The 20,429-nt window shown below is 56.7% G+C and overlaps 6 protein-coding genes across 6 annotated transcripts; 1 reads left to right on the top strand and 5 right to left on the bottom strand.

Moving 5' to 3' along the window:
- Positions 1–1,174: 1,174 nt before the first annotated feature.
- Positions 1,175–2,040, bottom strand: rpl15 (60S ribosomal protein eL15; the record flags this gene model as incomplete). Its single annotated transcript, XM_066774864.1, has 4 exons — positions 1,175–1,315; positions 1,372–1,598; positions 1,692–1,848; positions 1,954–2,040. The coding sequence occupies 4 exons, from the start codon at positions 2,038–2,040 to the stop codon at positions 1,175–1,177; spliced, it is 612 nt and encodes a 203-aa protein (XP_066634983.1).
- Positions 2,041–3,052: 1,012 nt separating this feature from the next.
- On the bottom strand, positions 3,053–3,966 carry SLS55_003390 (uncharacterized protein; the record flags this gene model as incomplete). The annotated part of the gene is made up of 2 exons (XM_066774865.1): positions 3,053–3,513; positions 3,729–3,966. 2 exons carry the CDS (start codon positions 3,964–3,966, stop codon positions 3,053–3,055), a joined length of 699 nt encoding a protein of 232 aa, XP_066634984.1.
- Positions 3,967–7,927: 3,961 nt separating this feature from the next.
- PKH1 (serine/threonine protein kinase) lies at positions 7,928–10,461 on the top strand (the record flags this gene model as incomplete). The annotated part of the gene is made up of 3 exons (XM_066774866.1): positions 7,928–10,201; positions 10,260–10,383; positions 10,445–10,461. 3 exons carry the CDS (start codon positions 7,928–7,930, stop codon positions 10,459–10,461), a joined length of 2,415 nt encoding a protein of 804 aa, XP_066634985.1.
- A 2,340-nt stretch (positions 10,462–12,801) lies between these two features.
- SLS55_003392 (uncharacterized protein) lies at positions 12,802–13,860 on the bottom strand (the record flags this gene model as incomplete). The annotated part of the gene is made up of 2 exons (XM_066774867.1): positions 12,802–13,606; positions 13,856–13,860. 2 exons carry the CDS (start codon positions 13,858–13,860, stop codon positions 12,802–12,804), a joined length of 810 nt encoding a protein of 269 aa, XP_066634986.1.
- Positions 13,861–14,042: 182 nt separating this feature from the next.
- SLS55_003393 (uncharacterized protein) lies at positions 14,043–16,361 on the bottom strand (the record flags this gene model as incomplete). The annotated part of the gene is made up of 2 exons (XM_066774868.1): positions 14,043–16,154; positions 16,221–16,361. 2 exons carry the CDS (start codon positions 16,359–16,361, stop codon positions 14,043–14,045), a joined length of 2,253 nt encoding a protein of 750 aa, XP_066634987.1.
- A 1,407-nt stretch (positions 16,362–17,768) lies between these two features.
- On the bottom strand, positions 17,769–20,426 carry SLS55_003394 (uncharacterized protein; the record flags this gene model as incomplete). The annotated part of the gene is made up of 2 exons (XM_066774869.1): positions 17,769–19,431; positions 19,567–20,426. The coding sequence occupies 2 exons, from the start codon at positions 20,424–20,426 to the stop codon at positions 17,769–17,771; spliced, it is 2,523 nt and encodes an 840-aa protein (XP_066634988.1).
- Positions 20,427–20,429: the final 3 nt, after the last annotated feature.

Raw genomic sequence — 20,429 nt, forward strand, 5'->3', positions numbered from 1 at the left:
TCGAAAAGCGTCCCACATTGTTGCTGTTAGAGAGGTAATCAGGCGTTTGAGTGCCGGTGGGCATTTTCACGTTCGTCCGGGATACCAGAGTTCTCCAAAGTCTTGGGGACATAGATTAGCATGAACCAATTAAAGCGATGGACTATAAACCTAAGGAAAGGGTTAGGTTGTCGTCGCCGTTGGTTGTTCTATAGATCCGAATACCCCGTGATAGGCCGTTTAAGGGTACCGCCTTAGAAATCACCGGAGTGATTACTGCCTCTGCAGTTAGAGTAGCAACAGGGACTTATCTTATAGGGCTTAGTAGGGCAAACTAAAAGTAATAGGCTAGGGCTTAAAGTATCCTAAAGATTATCTTTGGCCCATCGAGTTAAGTGCGGTTAGCCTTTCTATTACATAGCGTTGTTCTTCTAAGACTGCATTATAAGAGCTATATCTTAAACGAGATTTAGATGTAAATTCTATCTCTTATAAGCGTTGTGTCTAAAAGGCTTAGACGAAGACAATTTAATGCGCAGGTCTTAATTATTAAGCCACTCGGTCCCAAACACTAGCCTTCCTATTCCCTAGCAACAGTTTAGCCGAACGCCTATATCATTTGTTGGTCATCAGGCGCAGCCTCTACCGATAGATACGTAATTCTTTAACTGTCGCCTTTCGCAGCCATATTACCTATCAATAGGGATTAAACAACTTCATATCCTGGTGTGGCGGAGATGAAAGCTGCCTTAGAAGTTCTTCGCAGGTACACGATCTAACCAATACCCCTGGTTCTCTGTAAAGACCTTCTACAGAGATAAGCCTGATGCGGGAGAGCTACGAATAGTCGAGCTCGAGAGGTCGCGTCGTTAAAAGCTCCGAAAGCGGGTCGATAATATGCTTGTAAAGGTAAGACTGCACAGCGATAAAGCCCCCTGAAAGAATCATGAGTACGCATGGGCTAGGCTCAGTTTTAAATGGTATCAAGTCATTAATTTTTCTCGCCGTCAATACGATCCGGTGATGGAAACGTCCATTCATTTCTACCTGATGGACAACCACCGAGCCGACGACGAGCGCAAGCAGCGGTACCCAGCCGGTCCATACCCGAGAGATCTGCCGATGATAGTGAAGACGCTTTTTTGAAATAGCCCAGCAACCATCCCCATAAACTCCTGCCTCAGCGACGCGACATTTACCTGTAGCGCCAGAGGGACAGGGTGTTGTGACGCTTCCAGGTCTTGCGGCGACCAGCGGTGGTCTTGCTGAACTTGTGGCCCTTGTTGATACCACGGCTCTTCTTGCCGGTGGCGGTGAGGCCACGAGCCTCGCGGTGCTGCAGAAACAATTAGGATCACAATAATTCCCTGTGGGTTCGTCGCTCGAACGTACCTTGTGGACGGGCTTGGCGATCCAGTTGATGCGGGCGTCGCGACGGATGGCCTTGTGCTGAGGGTCAACGAGGATGACCTCGTAGTACTTGTAGGTCGAGTCCTGGTTGATCCAGTAGGAGTTCAGGACGCGCAGGTTGGCGCAGCGGCGACCGACACGCTCCTCAGCGGTGGAACGGAGGGAGCGTTGGTACTTCAGCTGGTTGACACCCTGGTTGGTGGGCTTGCCTGTTCATCCAAACCAATCAGCAAGACTGATCGAATTCCGATCCCAGTCCCGTCGCTCTCCAATAACCCTTCTTTTTAACAGGTGAAACGTACCGTAGGTGGCACCCTTGGGGACGGGCCTCTTGCGGCCACCGCGGCGAACACGGACGCGGTAGATGACATAGCCCTGCTTGGCCTTGTATCCAAGACGGCGAGCCTTGTCGGGGCGCGAAGGGCGCGAGGCGCGGTGGATGACGTTCAGCTGGCGGAGCTAAATTGATGCACTCTCAGCAAAGTTCAACGAGTGACACCAGGATTTTCGCTCGTCCTCGCTCCCGATGGGCGAGAGCGAGGCATGGCGAGGGGAGCGTCATACCTCCCAGCAGCGAACGCGGAGCAGGAAGCGCAGCACATCGGACTGCTTCTTCTTCTGAAGTTCCTCAACGTACTTAAGCGCACCCATCTGGTCGGAGAAGTCGTTAGCCTGAATGTCCCGAAACTGGGCCCGACCGATGCAATCCTGACGAAGCCGTGTACAATTCGCATTGGCTCGATCGCATCGTGTCGCTGGGCGTCGCTGCGTACCTTGGCTGTTTCCCGGCGTCGGTGGTCGGTGTGTCGTCTTCGGGGTCGTTAAGTCGCTTTGCGAGGAAAATCGAAGTTGTGGGTTGCGCAGACGGCGCTTTCGCTTATGCCGCTGACTAACAGCTCTTGGTGGCCCGAGCGCTTTACGGCGCCGAACTTAGGCAGATGCTAGATGCGCCTACACCACGGCGGTATCTTCCACGCGCCGGGAACTCTCACAATGTCGATGTCACTGCTATTCAGTTAAGGTATTGGCTGAGACAAGCCGATAAATACGATGATTTTGGGCATGAGCTTCGTTTCTTCCCAGCTACTGTCAACTGGTACCTTGCTCGTTGAGGTCCCTAGCAACCTTTAAATCGCGAGTCCTCCATAAACCCCCAAGTTTAGTATGAAGAAACCGTGCTTCAGCTGGGTTGGCTAGCTGAACGTGACCAATGGCCGCAACCCAACTGAAGAGTAGTCACAGGACGAGAAACCTGGCTGTACGTCTCATGAGTGGAAAATACAAGGGTATCCGCCCAAGGCAAGTGTCTACCAAATGCTCTGAGAAAGAACCACGGTACACGGACCGCGTTCTGCAATAAGACGCCAATAAGATGCACCTGCTCGACAAGACAGGCGAACTACAGAAGGATGTGCGGCTGTGCGGGCTGTTTTGGTCCATCACCAATCGTAGACCCAACCAGAATTCTTATCAAAAAACTCGGTACACGCTTCCCGCAGTGCGATGTTGGGTCGCAAGTCGTCGATCTTCAACGGCTCGCGGGTCAAAGGGTCAGTTGGACTACGCTTCAGATGCTCGATGAGAGTCGCTCTCTCATAAGAATGACCGTTCTTTGTAATGACAGCTGCCCCTCCGTTAGCACACTCGACAATGACCGCATTCACTAGTCTACCCGCCAATACTCACGGTCATGCATGATCTCAAACGAAATGTTGTCAATGAGGTGGTCCGGTACTTCCCGCTTGGCCATGTTGTTCGGGTCCGCAATGGCAAAGATGGACCTGAGATCCTCGATCTTCTGCTGCGTGGCCCTCGCCAGGGTGGTGCGCTCCTCAACCGCCTCCACAGCGCCCATTTCACCCCTGCTCGCTTTATCATTTATGATGACCTGGTCCTGGTTCGCCGAGGCCTCGATCCTATCTTCCAGCTCCGCCAGCAACGGATTCTTCCTCCTCAGTCTTTCCCGCTCCCTGCCCTCCCATTTGCTCTTCTTGCACTGCAACACTAGCGCCGAGATGGTTTGCGCATCGCGTGTCGGCGTCGTTGACTTTATGCAAAGATCGTAGGCGACCAGGGCGGAGGACAGCGCTTCGTTCGGGTGGTTCAAGGCAAGTTGTGACTTCGCTACAGAGGGAGCGTTGCGCCGTTAGCTAAAACATCTCCGTCTGACCATGCTCCGCAGGCCGGAAGTAATGCGCAGCAGTAGCCGCAGTGAAGTACAACGTGGCGGCATACCCGCCGCACATCGACTCAATTTTGACGTGAAATCGCATGCATGTCCACAGTGCATGTCCCCAGCAACGCTTCCCACACTCCGTCAATCACACGCGCCTACGTACCCAGGAAAGTATATGCCTTCATATTACTCCTCATGAGCTCTATGCTCTTCAGGCAGTCGTCGATAGCGTCCTCATAGTGGCCGAGCTTCATGCGAGCATTTGCACGGTTGGTGAAAATGAGCGGGTTGGACGGGTTGCGCTGGACAGCCTGAGTGTACAGAGACTCGGCGTTGACGTAGTCGCCGTTCTTGAAGTGCTGGTTGCCGCGGTCCTTTAACTGCTCGGCGACGTGGGCCATGGCGCTGGCTGCTGCTGCTGCGGTGGCCGACAGGCCGGGCGCTATGGCTGAAAAGAAAGAACGGGTGGCTGATACGTCGGCGGCGGAAGACGAACGAGAGGAGGGACGGCGGCGCGCGGAGGGGTGTTCGGAGGGGGGTGATCCGCTCGGGTTGCTGCCGCTGCCGCCGGGGAACCTCAGCCGTTTGTATGCTCTCCGAAGCCCGCAGATGGAAGATTCTGGCATTGTTGTAAACCGCCAGTTGCATTTGTCACACCCCGGACCCCGCCATAACAGAAGTGGAGGGAAACGGTGTCTTAAAGGGCGGCTTGACTTTGGGACCCTGCTTTTAGAGCCCTCTCAACCGGCTTTCCCAGAAGCAGGCGCTCTCGAGGGTCTTCCCGCCCGTCGGAGACTCGGCACGTCCTTCACGTCATCCGCCTCCGCACCAGCCTACGGTAGCTTTGTGCCCCCAACTGATTATTACCTACACCAGGATGAACAAGTAAGATGCAAGGTTATGTTGATACACGCTATTTTATGACTTGTACCAGTACCGCTCCCACCCGCTCAAGCTTGAAACGGGTTTGTTGGCTATTTTCAATAACACCCAATCAGACCCAACGACAACTGCCAAGCCCGAAGGCACCAAAGCCGCCCAATTTGCGACAGCACTAATCCAACCTCAAAAGCGATGGCGGCTTAATGCTGCAAAAGCTCTCGCTCGAACCTACCAAGGCTAGGTGGCGTCCTGTCAAGCCTTCCGTCATTCGTCTGCTCTACGTATCTCCTCCTCTCTTGAATCTCTGCCATCACCTGCATCCGCTCCGCCCGCCCCGAATTCTCTTGCTCGTCTTGCCATGAAGGAAGAAGCCGTGCTGAGATTGAGCGATACCTGCGCAGTCGCTGCTGCCCGCCCACGGTGTTGCGACGCGACTGCATCGCGTCTTCACCGACCCCACGGCCACGGGACCAATGATGTGCTCCCAGCTGAGTGTTCCGCGTAACCTGGGCCGGGGCATGGCTGTGACCGGAAGTTCCTCGCCGAGATGGACGCGAAGCTGGAAGCGAGGGCATGGAAGTTGTTCCTTGATCCGTGCCGGTTCCGCGGCGTCGACCAGCCGTCACGCTGCCGGGGTACCGGTCAATGAAAGTTCCCGGCTGAAGACTCGGCGGTGAGTAATCAAAAGAAGGCAGGAGGTCAAAGGAAGTGGAAAACGGAGCATTGGGGGTTTCCGCAAAGGTAGGGACATTCCGGTATCGAGCAGCTCGTCTCTGGTACGGAGAAGGTCGCTCCGGCGACTCAAACGTGGGCATCCGCAATTCTCCTAGCGCTGGTGACTGCAATCGTGATGATGCCGCCGTAGCCGAGCCAAGCCGGGCCGATGGTGCATGAGACATCTGCGATCTTGTTTCTTGTTCGAGCCGTTCAAGAGGCGATGAGTCCTGGCGGATCAGCTCCAGCATAGCGGCGCTGCTCGTGGGGGAATTATCCGCGGAGATAGCACCGCTTGCATGCCGACTGCCCGTAGACAGGGAACTTGCGGGACTGAGAAGCGGACGAAGTAAGTCGGGCGTGGATGTTGTCCTGAAATGGGAGAAGGTCTGCGAGATGTTGCGGCTGCTGTGCTCAGATGCCTGGCTGACGCTTGGTGAACGCGACACACGCCGCGCGGGCGACAGCGCCGTCAGACTGGGCAGAGAACGATACCTCTTGCCCGAATCTGAAGAGCTGTGCGTAGATGTGGGGGAAGGAAGACGAATAGAGGGAAGGGCGTCATTTGTTGCCAGTGCCTCCTCCTCCAACGCCACCCTCACTTGCGCCATGTCAAAAGTGCCATCCATGACCGAGTCTCTGGGGTGACTCTTGACTTCCTCGGCATTGTACCATACCGGCAGGCCTCGGTGCGTTCCGGTGGAAGTAGCTATATAGCCTTGGAAGGGGGATCCACGAGTTGGACGATCAAAGCGATCATGATTGTCTTGGGTCTCAAGGTACAACAGTGGATCTGAAGAGCGAGATTGGTGCGAGGAGGCGCTCGGCTTTGCCGCAGCGACACGAGCGCTCGGATCCTGGGTTCGCTGCTCATGGACGACGTCCTTTGCAGAAGGGCTGAGGGTTGCACTTCGCGTCTTCTCGGGGGACACCAGCTTGCGGGCTGCGGGATCAGAAGGGCCATCGAGCTGAAGCAGCCGGTGGCTGGGGTTAGCTACGCCGTGGTCGTGCCTTTTGGGTGAGAGCGAGGTTCGCTTGAGGACCCGCTGATCGACGCGTCCAAGAAGAACCGGCTTCCCTGCAAGCTCGGGCTCCGAAGTATACGAAATGTCATCTGCGGCGCTCGTGTGGCCTAGATGTGAAGCTGGCTGCGGATCCTTGTCACTGACTGTCGGAGACTGCTTTTCAGTACCGCCAGCTGACTCGAAAGAAGCATTGAATTGAGCCGCACTGCTGCCGTCTGCATGTATAATTGACTCGTCACGCGAACGCTCGGGGCCTCGACGGAGTCGTGGGCCTGTGCCTGTGGGGCCTGGCAACTGGCATATGGTCGAGCGGGTATTGGCTGCAGCTCGCCGCGATGCCAGGCGCTTCGACGTCTCATCGACGTCCTGAGAGGTCAGGCGGATTTCGGTAGCTCGGTAGCGGAGCATCTCGACCACGGCCCGTCCACGGGGCAGAAGCTGCGCGAAGGATTGCGGTCGGAGTTGAGGCCTGGAATGAGCTCATTGAGAATACGGCCAGAAAGTCCTGGGCGGAAGGCATGTTGCACGGAGCGAAGCAGGAGAAGACGACGGTTGCGCTTTCTGATACGCCCCGTCGCTCAAGATGCAGGTAAAGAGCAATGCGGACCGGAGGGAGGCTACTGCATTATTCCATGGTGGCAGCCAAACAGAGATAGCTTCCCGCAAACGAACCCTGGGTGTCGCTCCCTGCCTGTTCCTTCCCGAGAAAACGTCCGGCTCCGCGGAAGATACCGACCGGCACCCTTTGCGGCGCCAATAACGACGTTCCTAAGGGAATGAAGTCGAGGGCCTTCGGGTGCAAGAGCCCAATCGACGACCCGTCTCGAGATAGCACACCCGATGGTGTGGGGAGGCAGGTGCTATATCAAATACCTGCCTGCGCCCACGCGATTCGCCAGGGCTGCATGGTGTTGTGCGTGCAGAGACGCGTGAACAAGGTGGCATGATGGGCGCAGGACGGCACAGCAGGCCGAGGAGTGTGCATGCCTTGTCCTGCGCACGCGAGAATCGCCAGCGCAAGCAGCCTATGGGAACCCAGCGCAGCGGTATCTGGGACTGCAGCGAGTGGCGTGTCCGGACGATAGAGGCCTTGGCCGGCAGAGAGCGTGGCCGCGCACTTCTGAGCGCGACGGCGGCGACAGCACTGCGACGGCGAGGGCGTGGACGGTGGGCCGCAGGCCGTTAGTTGGTGCAGCCGGCTGGCTCGCCAATAGCGGCGGACAGGTAACGGCGCACAGCAGGCCGGGCCTAGGGCGGCGGCGTGGAAAAGGGCGCTGCTGAGGAGGCCGCGGGCGGGCGAGCAGCAGAGGGTAGCACGGTAGCGGGAGTCCTTGGGCAGGCGGAGCGGAGGGCCCAACAGGCGCACGCACGCGCATACGTAGGCTGGCTGGCAGTCAGGGGGGCTGAGGCCTCCCAAACGACGAGCGGACCTCGCACGTAAGATCGCTCTGGGCACGCCAAGCTTGGCTGCGACAACTACACCCAGAGCCAGGCACACCGGCTCCAGTCCACATCTCTCTCCGCTGGTCGCGCCCAGCTCCAACGGCCCGCCTGCTCCCCCCGAGCAGCACCCGCGCCTGGATGTCGCCGCCGTACGAGACGTAGCCACCACTGAGCCCACACACCCACCCTGTCCCGCGTCCGCGACCAGCGCCGTCACCTCCCAGCCCCGGCTGCCCGCAGTCCTCATTGTCTCCATTTCCGCCCTCCAACCCCGAGCGGCGACACCCGACGGCCCACCATGAGCGGCGACATCAGTCTGTCCCAGTCGCTGGGCGGCCTGCGCATCGCCAACCCGGACGATGACAGTACCCCTTCTCCGCCGCCCGCCCCGGCCCATGGCGAAGCCTCTCCCGCGCCGGCAGACCCGCTGCCCGCCTCCTCCGCCTCGTCCGCCCACACCGTCACCGCCCCCGACGAGCCCCACGAGCCCTCGCACCTCCTCCAGCCCGTGCCGACCGAGTCTTCGACCTCCACCCTCGACTTCAATCCGGGCGCCTTCTCGACCAGTCAGACATCGCTCGCCCTCCCCAAGAGCGCCACGCCTCCCGTCCCCGACGACCACTCGCAATCCTCCGCCCGCCTGAACCATCGCCAGTCCATGCAGAACATGCCAATCGCTCAACAACCACAATCACAACCCCCGCTCCAGACACAGTACTCCAGCTCCGGCCCGCCGAATTTGTCCCAGCCGTCCCGCAACTATCCCCCGCCCGGCGCGTCGTCACGGCCCACTTCAACCCTCTACACCCATCCCAATGCCTCTACAAGCTCGGGTGTGTCCATGCAGGGCTCGTACCGCTACAACGACGTTGGCTTGATACAACCTTCCGTTCCGGGCATCAGCAGAAGTAGCTCAAGAGCGGCGGCAGCCGCAATGCAGGCAGCAGGGCTTCCCACAAGAGAACCAAGCAGGTCCTACCGGCAACCACACCAGCCAATGGGCGGAAACGGGCCTCTGCCTCCTCGCCGGGCCTCAAGAAGAAGCCCCATGGGACCCGGCACGCACGGTGCTGCATATGCCCCCGAAGCGTCCATACCGCAGAGCAGTGAAGAGTGGAAGGAAAAGGGCGCAGCGGTCGGGGTGCGGCAAGAAATGGACTCCAACGGAAAGCCTATCTCGAGGGTGGTCAAGAAGGGAGTCTCCGATTTCTCATTCGGACGGACACTGGGAGAAGGTTCGTACAGCACGGTGCTGGCCGCAACAGATCGACAGACTCTTCGGGAATACGCTATCAAGGTTCTGGACAAGCGGCATATCATCAAGGAGAAGAAGGTCAAATATGTCAATATCGAAAAGGACACGCTTAACCGGCTGACTGAGCATCCCGGCGTCGTCCGGCTCTACTACACGTTTCAGGATGAGCGGTCTTTATACTTTGTGCTGGATCTGGCCACTGGAGGCGAACTCTTGGGGTTCCTGAAGAAGATGGGCACGTTCGACGAAGAGTGTGCAAGGTATTACGGTGCACAGATTCTGGACGCGATCGACTACATGCATTCGCGCGACATTATACACAGAGATCTCAAACCTGAGAACGTTCTCCTGGACGACCAGATGCACGTCAAGATCACCGATTTCGGCACCGCTAAGATTTTGAATCCAAAGCGCCCACCAAACGCCGAGGGACCGCCTGCGGATCCTCTTGATGGGGTGGAAACTGATCGGGCTGAGTCCTTTGTCGGTACGGCGGAATACGTCAGCCCCGAGCTGTTGACGGACAAGAACGCTTGCAAAGCCAGTGATCTGTGGGCATTTGGCTGTATAATATATCAGCTCCTCGCAGGACGACCGCCGTTCAAGGCCGGCAACGAGTATCAGACGTTCCAGAAGATCGTTAACCTTGAATACTCGTTTCCAGACCACTTTCCAGAGGCAGCTCGTGATCTTGTTGAGAGACTACTCGTCCTGGATCCGGCCAAGCGACTGCCAGTCGAGCACATCAAGACCCACCAGTTCTTCGACGGCATTCAGTGGGGACGGGGTCTGTGGAAGCAAAAGGCACCCAGGCTAAAGCCGTACCAGCCTCCGCCTCCTGGACCCATCAAGCTCAATGGCCATGGCAGCTCCCTTCCCCCACACATGGCGGTTCTCGGCGCGCCTCGACCAGGCCCCTCGTCAACCAACCCACCACCACCACCAAGACCTTCTGCCCGTGTCATCACAGAACTTCCACCTCCGAGCCAGCTTGACATCGACTGGTCACCTGTACTAACCCGGAACAACGAGCGAATATTGAAGCTTGGCAACCTCATGGTCACCTCGGCACCAGCACCACACAGTCCGCACGGGGAATCTTCAGAGGCGCCGAAGAAATTCTCGCGATTTTTCGGTGGCAACACTACTAAGAAGCGCCAGAGGCTCGTCATGATCACGTCAGCTGCCAGGCTCATTCTTGCTGCTGCCGGCGGTGAAGAGAAGAAGGCGAAGATGGACTTGTCGCTCTTGGGCGAAGGCACCGGCTGGAGAAGCTATAAGGATTCCAAGGGCATCACTGCCTGGTGTATCGACACGGTAAGCGTATCGAGCATACGTTTTTTCTGACAAAGGTCCAGAACTGACTTACGTACAGAAGGACAAGCATCTTATCTTTGAGGATCCCAAAGCGACCCCCAGTGATCCCGAAGGCAGCAAGTACACGGCGCAGGAATGGCTCGATGCTTTGGAACAAGCGAAAGACTTTGCGAATTCTCAGAGTATGGCAAGTTCCTATTCTGGCGACTCGGCATTCAACGAACTGAGCTCAACAATCTCAAGCCCAGCAAGCACTCTAGGTGGCGAATCTGCGCTTGATGGAATAAATATTCCTACGTCTAGGCATCTCCGCAAGGGCGATCATGATGACAGCGGCTCGATCAAAGGCAGAAAGAGATTTAGCAAGCGACACTCGAAGAACGGCTTGGCGGCCGTCTTCTGAATGAAGCGAAGCGTAGCGCACCGGGAGCAAGCAGAACTATTCGTTGATTCGTTGCCCATCAGACTTGCATCCTTCGCTCTCTCTCTCTCTCTCTCTCTAGGCCAGCGACACAGACTGTTGCTATTGGGACCATAACTCTAATCAGTACTCTGTGACACGGACCATCATCTCTCGCGCACACACACCTCGCATCCTTTTTCTCAGGGCATTGCAACCGTTGGGGTCGGCTTGCACATTGGTTTCCCCGCCAATTCTGTTGTTTTCATGACATACCACCAACGCAGCGATGTTTTGATTCTCACACATCACCGTATCACCATTGGTTGTTATTCCCTATGTCAATCCATTTCCACTTCTTGTTCTCCAAATCGCATCAATCATCCACTAAGCAGCGCACGGCGTTCGAGGCGTTGGAAATAAGTCACCTGCTCTTTTCTTTTCTTTTGTGGTTGTTATGGGCGCTCTTCCCATATTTTTTTTTCTTCTTATTACAAAGATGTTTTTCCTATCCGGGGGAATGTTTCCTTGTCAATTGTTTTCCTTGAAAGTCGTTCTTGGGTTGCACGGCAATGGGAACTGGTCTGTCTCTTTCGTCACTTTCCTTTTTTTTGTTGTTTCCTTTATACTCACTCTCTCATCCTTTTCCCGGGCATCTTAAACAAGGAAGGTAGCGTTGATAGCGAACGGTGACCCCGTTGGTAGTTTGAGCAGTTAGTTGCAAAGTACAGGAAGGCAAAAAACAAAAGAAGAGCGAGCAAAGCGTTGTTGCTGTTGTATCCTTGATCTTATTTCCGATCCTGGTCTTTTTTTTTTTATCCTTTGCTTCCTTTTCTGGGCTTGTCTGCGTTGCTTTGTGAAAGATGCTTTCAAAAGGCGAGGCTGACGTGAGACTTCTCCTTGCTCTCTTATCTTGTTCCATTCCGGTGGCGAAGAGAATATAGCATGAAACAGGCTGTGAGATTTCTCGTTTGTTTCTCTTTGCTTTTCATTTCTTCCCGTTTCATTTTTCTTTCTCTATGGTTCACTAAGGGGGAAACGGAACTAACTGTAGATGATTCTTGTGATTTTTTTGGGGGGAGGGGGATCTCTCCTACCTCTTCTCTTCTTCTCTTTATAAGTACTCAGCCCGGATTATAAAACTTTATTACTTCTTATCCTTGCATGACTCTCTCCGGTGGGAGAAAAAACATTCCGCTGGACGGACTAAAAGAAGGACATCTTACCCACGATGCCCACGTACGGCCCCGTGTGTTATTTCTGCTCCCCTCTCTTGGTTTTCTCACTCGGTGCGTTATTCTAACCACGACAGCCAGATAAAACCTTTTTTTAGAGTTCCGTTGCCGATCACTTCTTAACCTTCGGAAGACGTACACGGTGTATGTGGCAGCAAGCTAGCGCAGACGGTTGATCAGGTCTGACTCTGACTGTTACAACAATTCGAGCTCACGTCATATACCGGCTCTCACATTTCGATGCTTTTGTTTTTCAGCAGCGGTCGTCCGCACCAGTATCTAATCTGCAAGTGTGCGTTTGCTTCGCCGCCTGGAAGTCTTTCTGCGCGGATCTGGGGACCCATCTGAAGAAGGACCCAGGAGACTGCAGTCAAGTGGAAGAAACCCAAAGACAGCTGGAGGATCGGACCGGAAGTGTATGTCCGCATGAACGCCGGTACAAAACAACACCAACGCGCCTGGGGTGACAATTCAACACCGGGCAGGCAGTAAAGATGGAAGACGAGGCGCAACGGCAGTTCCTGAGCGGAGGCTTAGAGTGAAATTTGTATTGTGAGTCGAACACAACCCGACACATTGCCTCTGTGTATATGGGTAGCTCAGGCAATAATCGTCACTAGAAGTAATATCTAACTGAGGTTGGTAGTGCCTGTGAATATCTGGAATGGCGTTCCTGTGAAGAAGCAAGCCGAAAAGAGAAACCATCCACATCGCTGTTGTCGTCGTAAAGGAAAAACCCCCTCCTCCCCAACAGAAATCGTTGTCGTGCAGTCGATTGAAATGAGAGAGAAAAAAGCCGAAAAAGGAAATCAAAGTCGAAAGGAGGAGTGGTCGCCGTCGTCGTTACCTCCAGGGCCGACAGCAACAAACGAGTCGAAAAGAAACCAGGAAAGGGAACATGTGGCTATCGCTAGTGCTGGAAATGGCGCTGCAGCAGCTCCTGAAGGAGATCATTGTTCCGGATTTCACGTTTCCCGCTCCAGGGCGGCAAGTTCATCTGTAGGTAATTGTAGGAGGGGCATTATCCAAACTTCACACTTCTGGGGAAAGAGGAATTGATCCCTAAACTTACCGGCTAGCCTGGGGTCCTCGTTCTCCCTTTCCCACTTGATTTGGTTTGAGACGAGCCGTCTCATCTCGTGATGGCGCTGGTGGTACTGGCCCGTGATATCCGGGTCGGCGCCGCACGCCATCCTCGCCCATATGTCGGCGATGTCGTGACCATCTATGAATGACCGGCTCTTCAGCCAGCGCAGCGTCACGGCAATGCCCTGCCCGTGCAGGCGTTCCGCCAGATGTTTCATCTGGACGAGGATCGGCTCGTACCGGCCAGCGGCGGCGGGATCCGCGCCTTCCACCCACTTCCTGGCCTGGTCCAGCATCCTGCGCGAGTCTGACATCACGTAAACGGTGTCAACGCCGGCCGGGCGCCACAGCAGGGAGTTGCTCAGCCCCAGCTTGATGGCGCTCAGCTCCGCCTCGTCGCCGACGTTCTGCTGGTTGTTCTGGATGGGGACAATGCGGCTGTCCTTGTCGTGGACCCAGTGCTCGGCCACGGGTGCGGTAGGATCCTTCCAGACGGCTGCGAAACCGATAATGTCGGCATGGGTCGAGCCATCGACGTAGATGGTCAAGACTGACGCCGGCTGTTCGGTCAACGCGAAGTCGATGGATTCGTTGTTGACCGTCTTCCCGTGGTGGTCTATGTCGATGTGCACCTTGAGGTGCATGTCCAGAGCGTCGTAGGTAGGCACTAGAGCGTAGTCACTGCTGTATCACTCTGTGAACAGGTCTTAAGTACTTACTTTTTGTGGGTTGAGTCTGTAGACTCAGAGTGAGCAGTGGGGTAATGGGGGTTGGTGTGCGGTCGTCTGGATGGTGAATGGTAGTTTCAAGAACTATCAGTGGTGTGGAGAAGAAAGATGTAAGGGAATGGCGAGGACGAGGAGATAGAAGATATTTAAGGACAGCCCGGAGGCACTCCGGCAGACATAGGCACGAGGCCGCAGCAAATCGAACAGCATGGAAGGCGCGATGCTTGGCTCTAGGTGAAAGCAAACGTGAAGTGAGATGAAGTGAGTGATTCAAGTCTTAACATTATTAGTGAGGCGGTGATAGGCGATCACCGCCCCAAACAAGAACTACGCTAACCCTGCACCCAAACTTGATCGTTGTGAAAAATAAGCCAAGATTCATCCGCGTGGCTCTACGCCAACCTCTCAGTCATCTCTTCGTCAATCTGCCTTAGCACATCGTCCATGCTCTCTACTTGGTCCTTCTCGGCGCCTTTGATCTCGTCCCACACTTCGCCAACGAAGTCTAGCAAGTCATCTTCTTTCTCTGTCTTTTCTCCCCCCGACAGGTTGTTATCTCCCTCCTCTCCCTTCACCAGATCCCCGTCAGCATCCACGACTTCTGGTTCCGGTCCTGGCTGAACGATCTTGCCCAGTCCACCATCGCTTCCATCACCGCCACCGGTAGGTCCTTCGAATGCACCACCACCGATTCTGTCCATAACCGCGGGGGGAATCGTCTCCCCCTCATCCTCCTCATCATCGCCAATGACCTCCACCAGCTCCGCCTCGCCTGCCGCGTTGCCGACCTCACCCAGCCACACGCCCTTGCCATCATCAAACACCTCCTCTTCGAAGCCGGCGCACACGTCGCCCCACGCAAGCCACTCGCCCGTCTCAGTCCACACGCCGCCGCGCCCGCCGCGTTGGTCACTGCGCCACCACCGCTCGTGTGCTGCCTCCTCGCCTACGTCATCGGCCTCATCCTCGTACGCCTTTACCGTGCTTTGCCGCATGTACCGTCGCAGAAGCGCCCGGGAGTTCGGCTGAAACCACATACTCGACCACAGCTGGTCGCGTGGGTCGCGGAACTGCAACGAGTCCCCCGAGTCGCCCGAATCTGTCGTCTCGCTGCTGTTGTCGTTGGTCGCCCGTGCGAAGCGAGTTCCACCACTGGAGATGGAAGCAAATGATGGGAAATATAGCGTTGCCGGCACGGAGCGCGCCCGCATGTTGTGGGCGAGTGATAGCTTACCCCAAGGAGCGCCTTTGGCCGGGGGCAGGTCGTCTAGCTCGGGCGTAATCGTCAGGCCGGTGTTTATGTTCGCAGGGATCGCGGCGCTGCTGGCGTCTTTCTCAGGGAGAGTGTATGGGGAGGGTTGATCAAGGAGGGCCTCCGGTAAAGTGATTGGATCCTTCTGACTCGGATTCGAGGAGTAGGAGGTGCGTAAGCCAGTCTTCGGGTTGACCGTCGCGTAGGCGGAATCGTAGCTATCACGCGGTTGGGAGTCGGACTTGATGAAGTCGATGTCACCGTTGAACGAGTGGGGCGGAGACATGGATTGAAAGAGCGTGCTGTTGTAGTCAAGGCCCATGGAGAATTCGTAGCTCCTGCCTGGAGTGATTGTGATGTTGGTCTTGCGAAGCGGCTTTTCGCTCGGGTTGAGGCCGTACCACCACTCCCGCATACGGCCGGTCATGCCCAGGTTGTAGCGGCGGATCAGCTCACGCGCCTGCTCTTGCTCGCTGTACAGCGTCTGTAGCGTGTGCTGGAGGTCCAAGTGTCCGTAAGGCGTGGCAGATTTGTGCATCAGCGCCTTGAAGATGGCACGGAGATCCTTGGCGGGCCCGATGACGGTTCCAGAATTGACGAATTTGGGATTATATGCAGAAGCCTCTTCCGAGGCATTGGCGTACGGGCTCTGGTCCCAGAAGAAAGGCGACTCGGGAACAGCCGAGCAGGCAACATCTCCGTGCAACACCGGCCAACAATGCTCATCCGCAGCCCAAAGCACCGTCTGGCGGAACAACGGCCGCGTCTCCCGCTTTCCACCCAAAGCCTTCACAGTGCCGTACTTACTTCTGAGTCTCTCGTTGACATCCTCCAGGACGGCCTGGTACTGCTGCACCAACACCGATGCGGGAAGCTGGAACCAGGAACGGTAGCCATCGACGATCAGAACCAGGTCCTCGTCCTTGATGGCCTCAGTGTGTTGCAGGTGGTCGTGGACGACTTCGGTAATGGTGCTTTCCTCGCCCCGGGAGTAGCCAAGAATCGTGGGCGGCGGGTACTCCAGCAGCATGGTACTAAGGACGGTCCGGCAGAAATTCGAGTCGGCGTCCGTGGCGGGAATGAGCAGGTGGAAGGTAGGGCCAACCTTGGTCTTCAATGGCGGCGGTGCCGACGATGTCGAGGTGGGCAGCACATGATGCCCAGTGTCTTGGTTAGCTGAAGCCGCGTCTTGCGCCGTGTCGGGCTTCGAATGACTCCAAGACTCGGAGGGAGTGTGTGTTTCTTCGCTGGTCTGTAGCCTCTGTCAGCACGAACCAAGCATTGACAGAAGATGACATCAGGATAAGGAAACACCTACCTCGGAGGCGTAATCGAAAAGCAAGTAAATGGAAAGCACGGCCATGAAGAGGCCAAGAACGAGGGTCCTGCCCCTCCGTCCCTTCAGCACCAGCAGGAGGCGCTGGGCCAGTGGGACCTGCTGTCTCTCGTCGAACAGCATGACGACAGCGGATGACGAAGGCAGGCGGATTGGGATGATATGGGGGCGGCCTACTGGGCCATGGGCGGGAGTGATGGCGGAGGAGAAGGCGGCGGATCAGACGGAAGGAAGGTGGAGGGGGACGCGGCAGCAGGAAAAGAAGGAGGAGAGAGGGATTGACGTTGATGTGGTGTGGAGCCCTTTGTTTCGTTGCAGGCAGGAGGCCAGGCAGGCGAATTGGGATGCTCACCGGAATCTATCCCTTACGTGCTGAAACAGGCAACAGAACAGACGAGCAAAGGAGCGAAGGAAAAAAGAGTCAGGAGAGCGGCGGTTGAGCAAGCTGACAGCCAGCTGCAGCGTCTTGGAAGCGGACCGCATTGCGCGTCGACGACAGGCCTCCCCTCCGCCCGGTCGCACGCCACCCCTGCCGCACATCGCCCATCAAGCCACTGAGCGCTGCGCGGACGCGCCACGCCCCCGGCTGATCCTGCTCTGTTTTGCATGCGCTGCCGTGTGGGGGAGGAACTGCCGCCACTGAAATCTAGGGACCGCCGCGGGCTGGCACGCAACGCGTTTGATGCGCCTCTCTGTCGCCCGCCCTGCCGCTGTCCTCGCCGCCGTCCAGCCTCATCATGCGCCGCCCGCCCACCACCAACCACCATCCCACCCCTCGCCGGGCGCGCATCGACGTCGGTGCAGCCCGTCAGGAGATGAGGCCTACGTCGGCCCTGACGACTCGCTTGCGTGTGGCTGGTGGGCCCCGTGCAATGCGGCAGCTAAAACCCCACATTGCCAATGTTATCGTCTCTATTATTTCGTCTATGCACTCGCTTCTGCTACCTTATCGCCTGCCTGCCTACAGACAGACCCAAGACCCCAAGCCTTCGGCCAACAGCAACAGCCCCACCGGCTGCTGCTCCGAGATAAGCCGTTGCTTCTGAAAGTCAAATATCGCGAACAGGGCCATGTCTCCCCTGCATCCCCCTGCCCAACCCGTGCCCACCGAACTTGCGCGCTTTTCTCTTGATCTTGGCTGGCCGCAAATCGTCGATGCTGCTGACTGCAATGGGAGTGACCCGACCCAGCCTCTGTCGCGCGTCCTTCAAGAAGATGCAACCCATCGATTGGGTCGCGAGAGGAGACGAGCAAGAAGCAACAATAATAAGAAAAGAGCAAAGAAAAAAGAGGGGGGTATTCAAGGTTGAGAGAACCAGAACAACCACCACGGAAGACGCCTGCCTCAAGGTTGCGCCCGGTTCACAGAAGAAAATAAGGCTGTCGTCCTTCGTCGTCGTCCGGATTTTTATCTTTTCGTGACAATCAAGTCGTGGGTAGTCGTTGCGTCGTAGGCTCAAACGAGCTGCCGCCCAATCCACTGCAGCTCTCCCCACCAATTCCCGCAACTTCCGTCATACCTTTCTGCTTTCAAGCGGGGAGACCACCCTTTAGCACTCTGGCCCGCATTCCCTCAAATAGCTCCATGGTGTTTCTGTGGGCCTCCCAACCAACCTTCCAATGCTCCCGCATTCTGTCGTCTTCCCTGATGCCGCGCAAGTAGCTGTTGAAGCCCCCAGTCGTCGTCAAATCGCCCATGGCGCCCAGCCAGTTTACCGGCACACCCATCGCATCCACTTCATCCCGGCGTGCTGCAAAGTGCTTGAGTATTTGCGTGTCAAACTGATGGAATGCCTTAACGTAAGCCGCCATCTTGGGCAGTTGCTCTCTCCAGACACTCATGGTCAGTTGGCTCGGCACCTCTGGAGCCTTGGGCAGCAGCGGAAGTGCAAGCGCAGCCGGCTCTTCTGGCCGTGTCGGGTGCGCTGCAGCCGGACGAGACTCGAACGGAAGGTTTTGCGAAAGGTCATTCAGATTCTTCAATCCCTCTTGCGACGTTGACGTGAACGGCGCGACATTCGCGAACTCTTTGAACCGAAGCGATTCGTCCGCCTCATGTGGTCTAGCTTGAGTATGGACTTGCGCTTGTTCCCTCTGAGCAGCGCGAGCCTGAGAGATCGGCGTAGGCACTATCTTCGGGCGCTGAGCTCCGTTAGTCTGAGGTGCAGGTGGCACGGGATCGATATCCATTGCGCTGCTATCCGTCGCAGCTGCATCGTTGGTGCTTTCGGCACCCTCACTACTTTCATCAGCATCGGCCACACTGGCCGGCTTTGGCTTGACAGGAGCTCCAGCGGGACGTGTCCTGGATTGCTTCCTGCCTCGCATCGGTGCCGGTCCCTTCACCGGAGATGCTGCTTTGGGCGGTTCCGTAGGTAAGACGAAGCTCGGATCTTTGAACGTCTTTGCCCATTCATTTGGCGAAAACCTGACGGGTCCAGCCTCCCCGCCGGGGGTTTGAGCTGTGAGTGGAGGAGTCGGCTGAGGCATCTGGGCTCCAGTCGTAGATGAGAGATTCTGCATACTATTCGTTCTCGAGCTCGGCGGTCTCGTGGGTGACTTCTTCGCACGGTTCCCGGTGGCAGGGATCGGATTGGTGAAATAGTCTGGCTTGCCCTCAAATTTTCCATGCCAATCCTTAGGAGAGAACTTTGTATTGATATTCTCCGTGCTGCTGTTCTTGAACTGCTCGCCGTCCGTCTGCGCAAAGGTGTCCGTGTCGATAGGAAAGCTAAAGCTGGCGTCTGAATTAGCATGTTTCGAGTTGCAGTATCGCTGAGAAGGGTAGGAAGGAGGGCCACTGTTCGGGGCACTGCGTTTTCTGCTTTTTCCCGCCAAAGTTGCATGAATCTTCTGAGAAGGGTCTTTTGGTGACAAGGTAGACGGCACTGCCCAGTAGGGCCAATAGATAGGCCTAATCTCGATGGTGGGAGTGACGGGTATTTTCCTTTTGTCTGGGTTGTCGGGGAAGAAATGGTCGTACATTGATGACTTGCTCTTTTGGCCCATGCCACCATTGATATCACTAGCATTGACGCCATTGTTCTGAGTATACTGGCTGTTGGCGCCGACACTTCCAGTCCTGTTCTGTCGAGATGCCTTCGGAGTAGGCTTCGGCGGTTCGTCCTCTTCACTGGAGCTGTACATGGCGAAGGGGCGTGTGGCATTGCCCTTCCGCCTAGGAGGACTGGCGCTATGATGACGTGCAGCAGATGCTCCGCTTGCACCGGCGTGGGCTGAGCCGGGGTCCCTTTGAGGAGAGCTTCGCTGGCTGGCAGAGCGTCTCACAGGATCAATAAAGGTCCTTTCGCCGCTAGATGAATTATACGGAGTCCTTGTTCGCATGCCCTCCGGGTAAGTTGATTCCTGCTGGAACTGTTCCTTGAACTGCTTCAACGGATCTACTGACGGCTGCGGAGGCGGCGCTGCTGGAGGGTCACGAGGCGGGGGCGGAGGCGGAGGGACGGGCCTGCCATAGTTGGAATTCGTGAAGTACGAGGAGGTGCTTGCGGCCGGAGGCTCGTCCGCACCAGGCGTGGTAGGATCGAAACCGCCCCTCTTGGGTACCCTGTTGCTTTGGCTACGGCCTACGCCGGGTTTATTGGCCTCCTGTGTTTGTTCCCACGCGGACTTGGCTCGCTGGTGTGACGACTCGGCCTGAGAGGTATGCGTGCTCGCCTTCGGTTTCATGTTCTGCCACGCTGTGAACACATTCGCCTTTTGGTGGTCAGCGTCCTTCCTCTGCGTCGGCGGTGGCTTCGGAAAACTCGAGAACCGACTGGCGCCGCTCGAAGCCGACGCGTTGGTATAAGCGGATCCCGCATTCTGCTGGCTGGTGGCTCCAGGCCGTTGGGGACCTGTACGGCGAGGCGGCGGGGGGTAGTGGGAGTGAGCTTGGTAGGGATTGCCACGTGGGGGAGCTTGTCTCTGCGTGTAGACTCCGGGTCCGCCACCTCTCTTCCTGCGCTCGAGGTCGTAGCGCGTGCGCTCGGCAGGATCACCGAGAATCTCGTGTGCGGCCTGGATGGCCTGGAATCTGGGCACGCATTCTGATTCTCTGCCTGGGTTTCGGTCGGGGTGCCACTTCAGGGCAAGCTTGCGGAACTGCTTGCGGATCTCTTCTGCGTCGGCGTCAGGCGCGACCTCAAGGTCGGCGTAGTAGTTGCGCTTCGGGTCGGCCTTCACCATGGC

This window comes from Diplodia seriata (genome assembly GCF_021436955.1).
Source record: "Diplodia seriata strain FDS-637 chromosome Unknown scaffold_3, whole genome shotgun sequence".
NCBI classification, from domain to species: Eukaryota; Fungi; Ascomycota; class Dothideomycetes; order Botryosphaeriales; family Botryosphaeriaceae; genus Diplodia; species Diplodia seriata.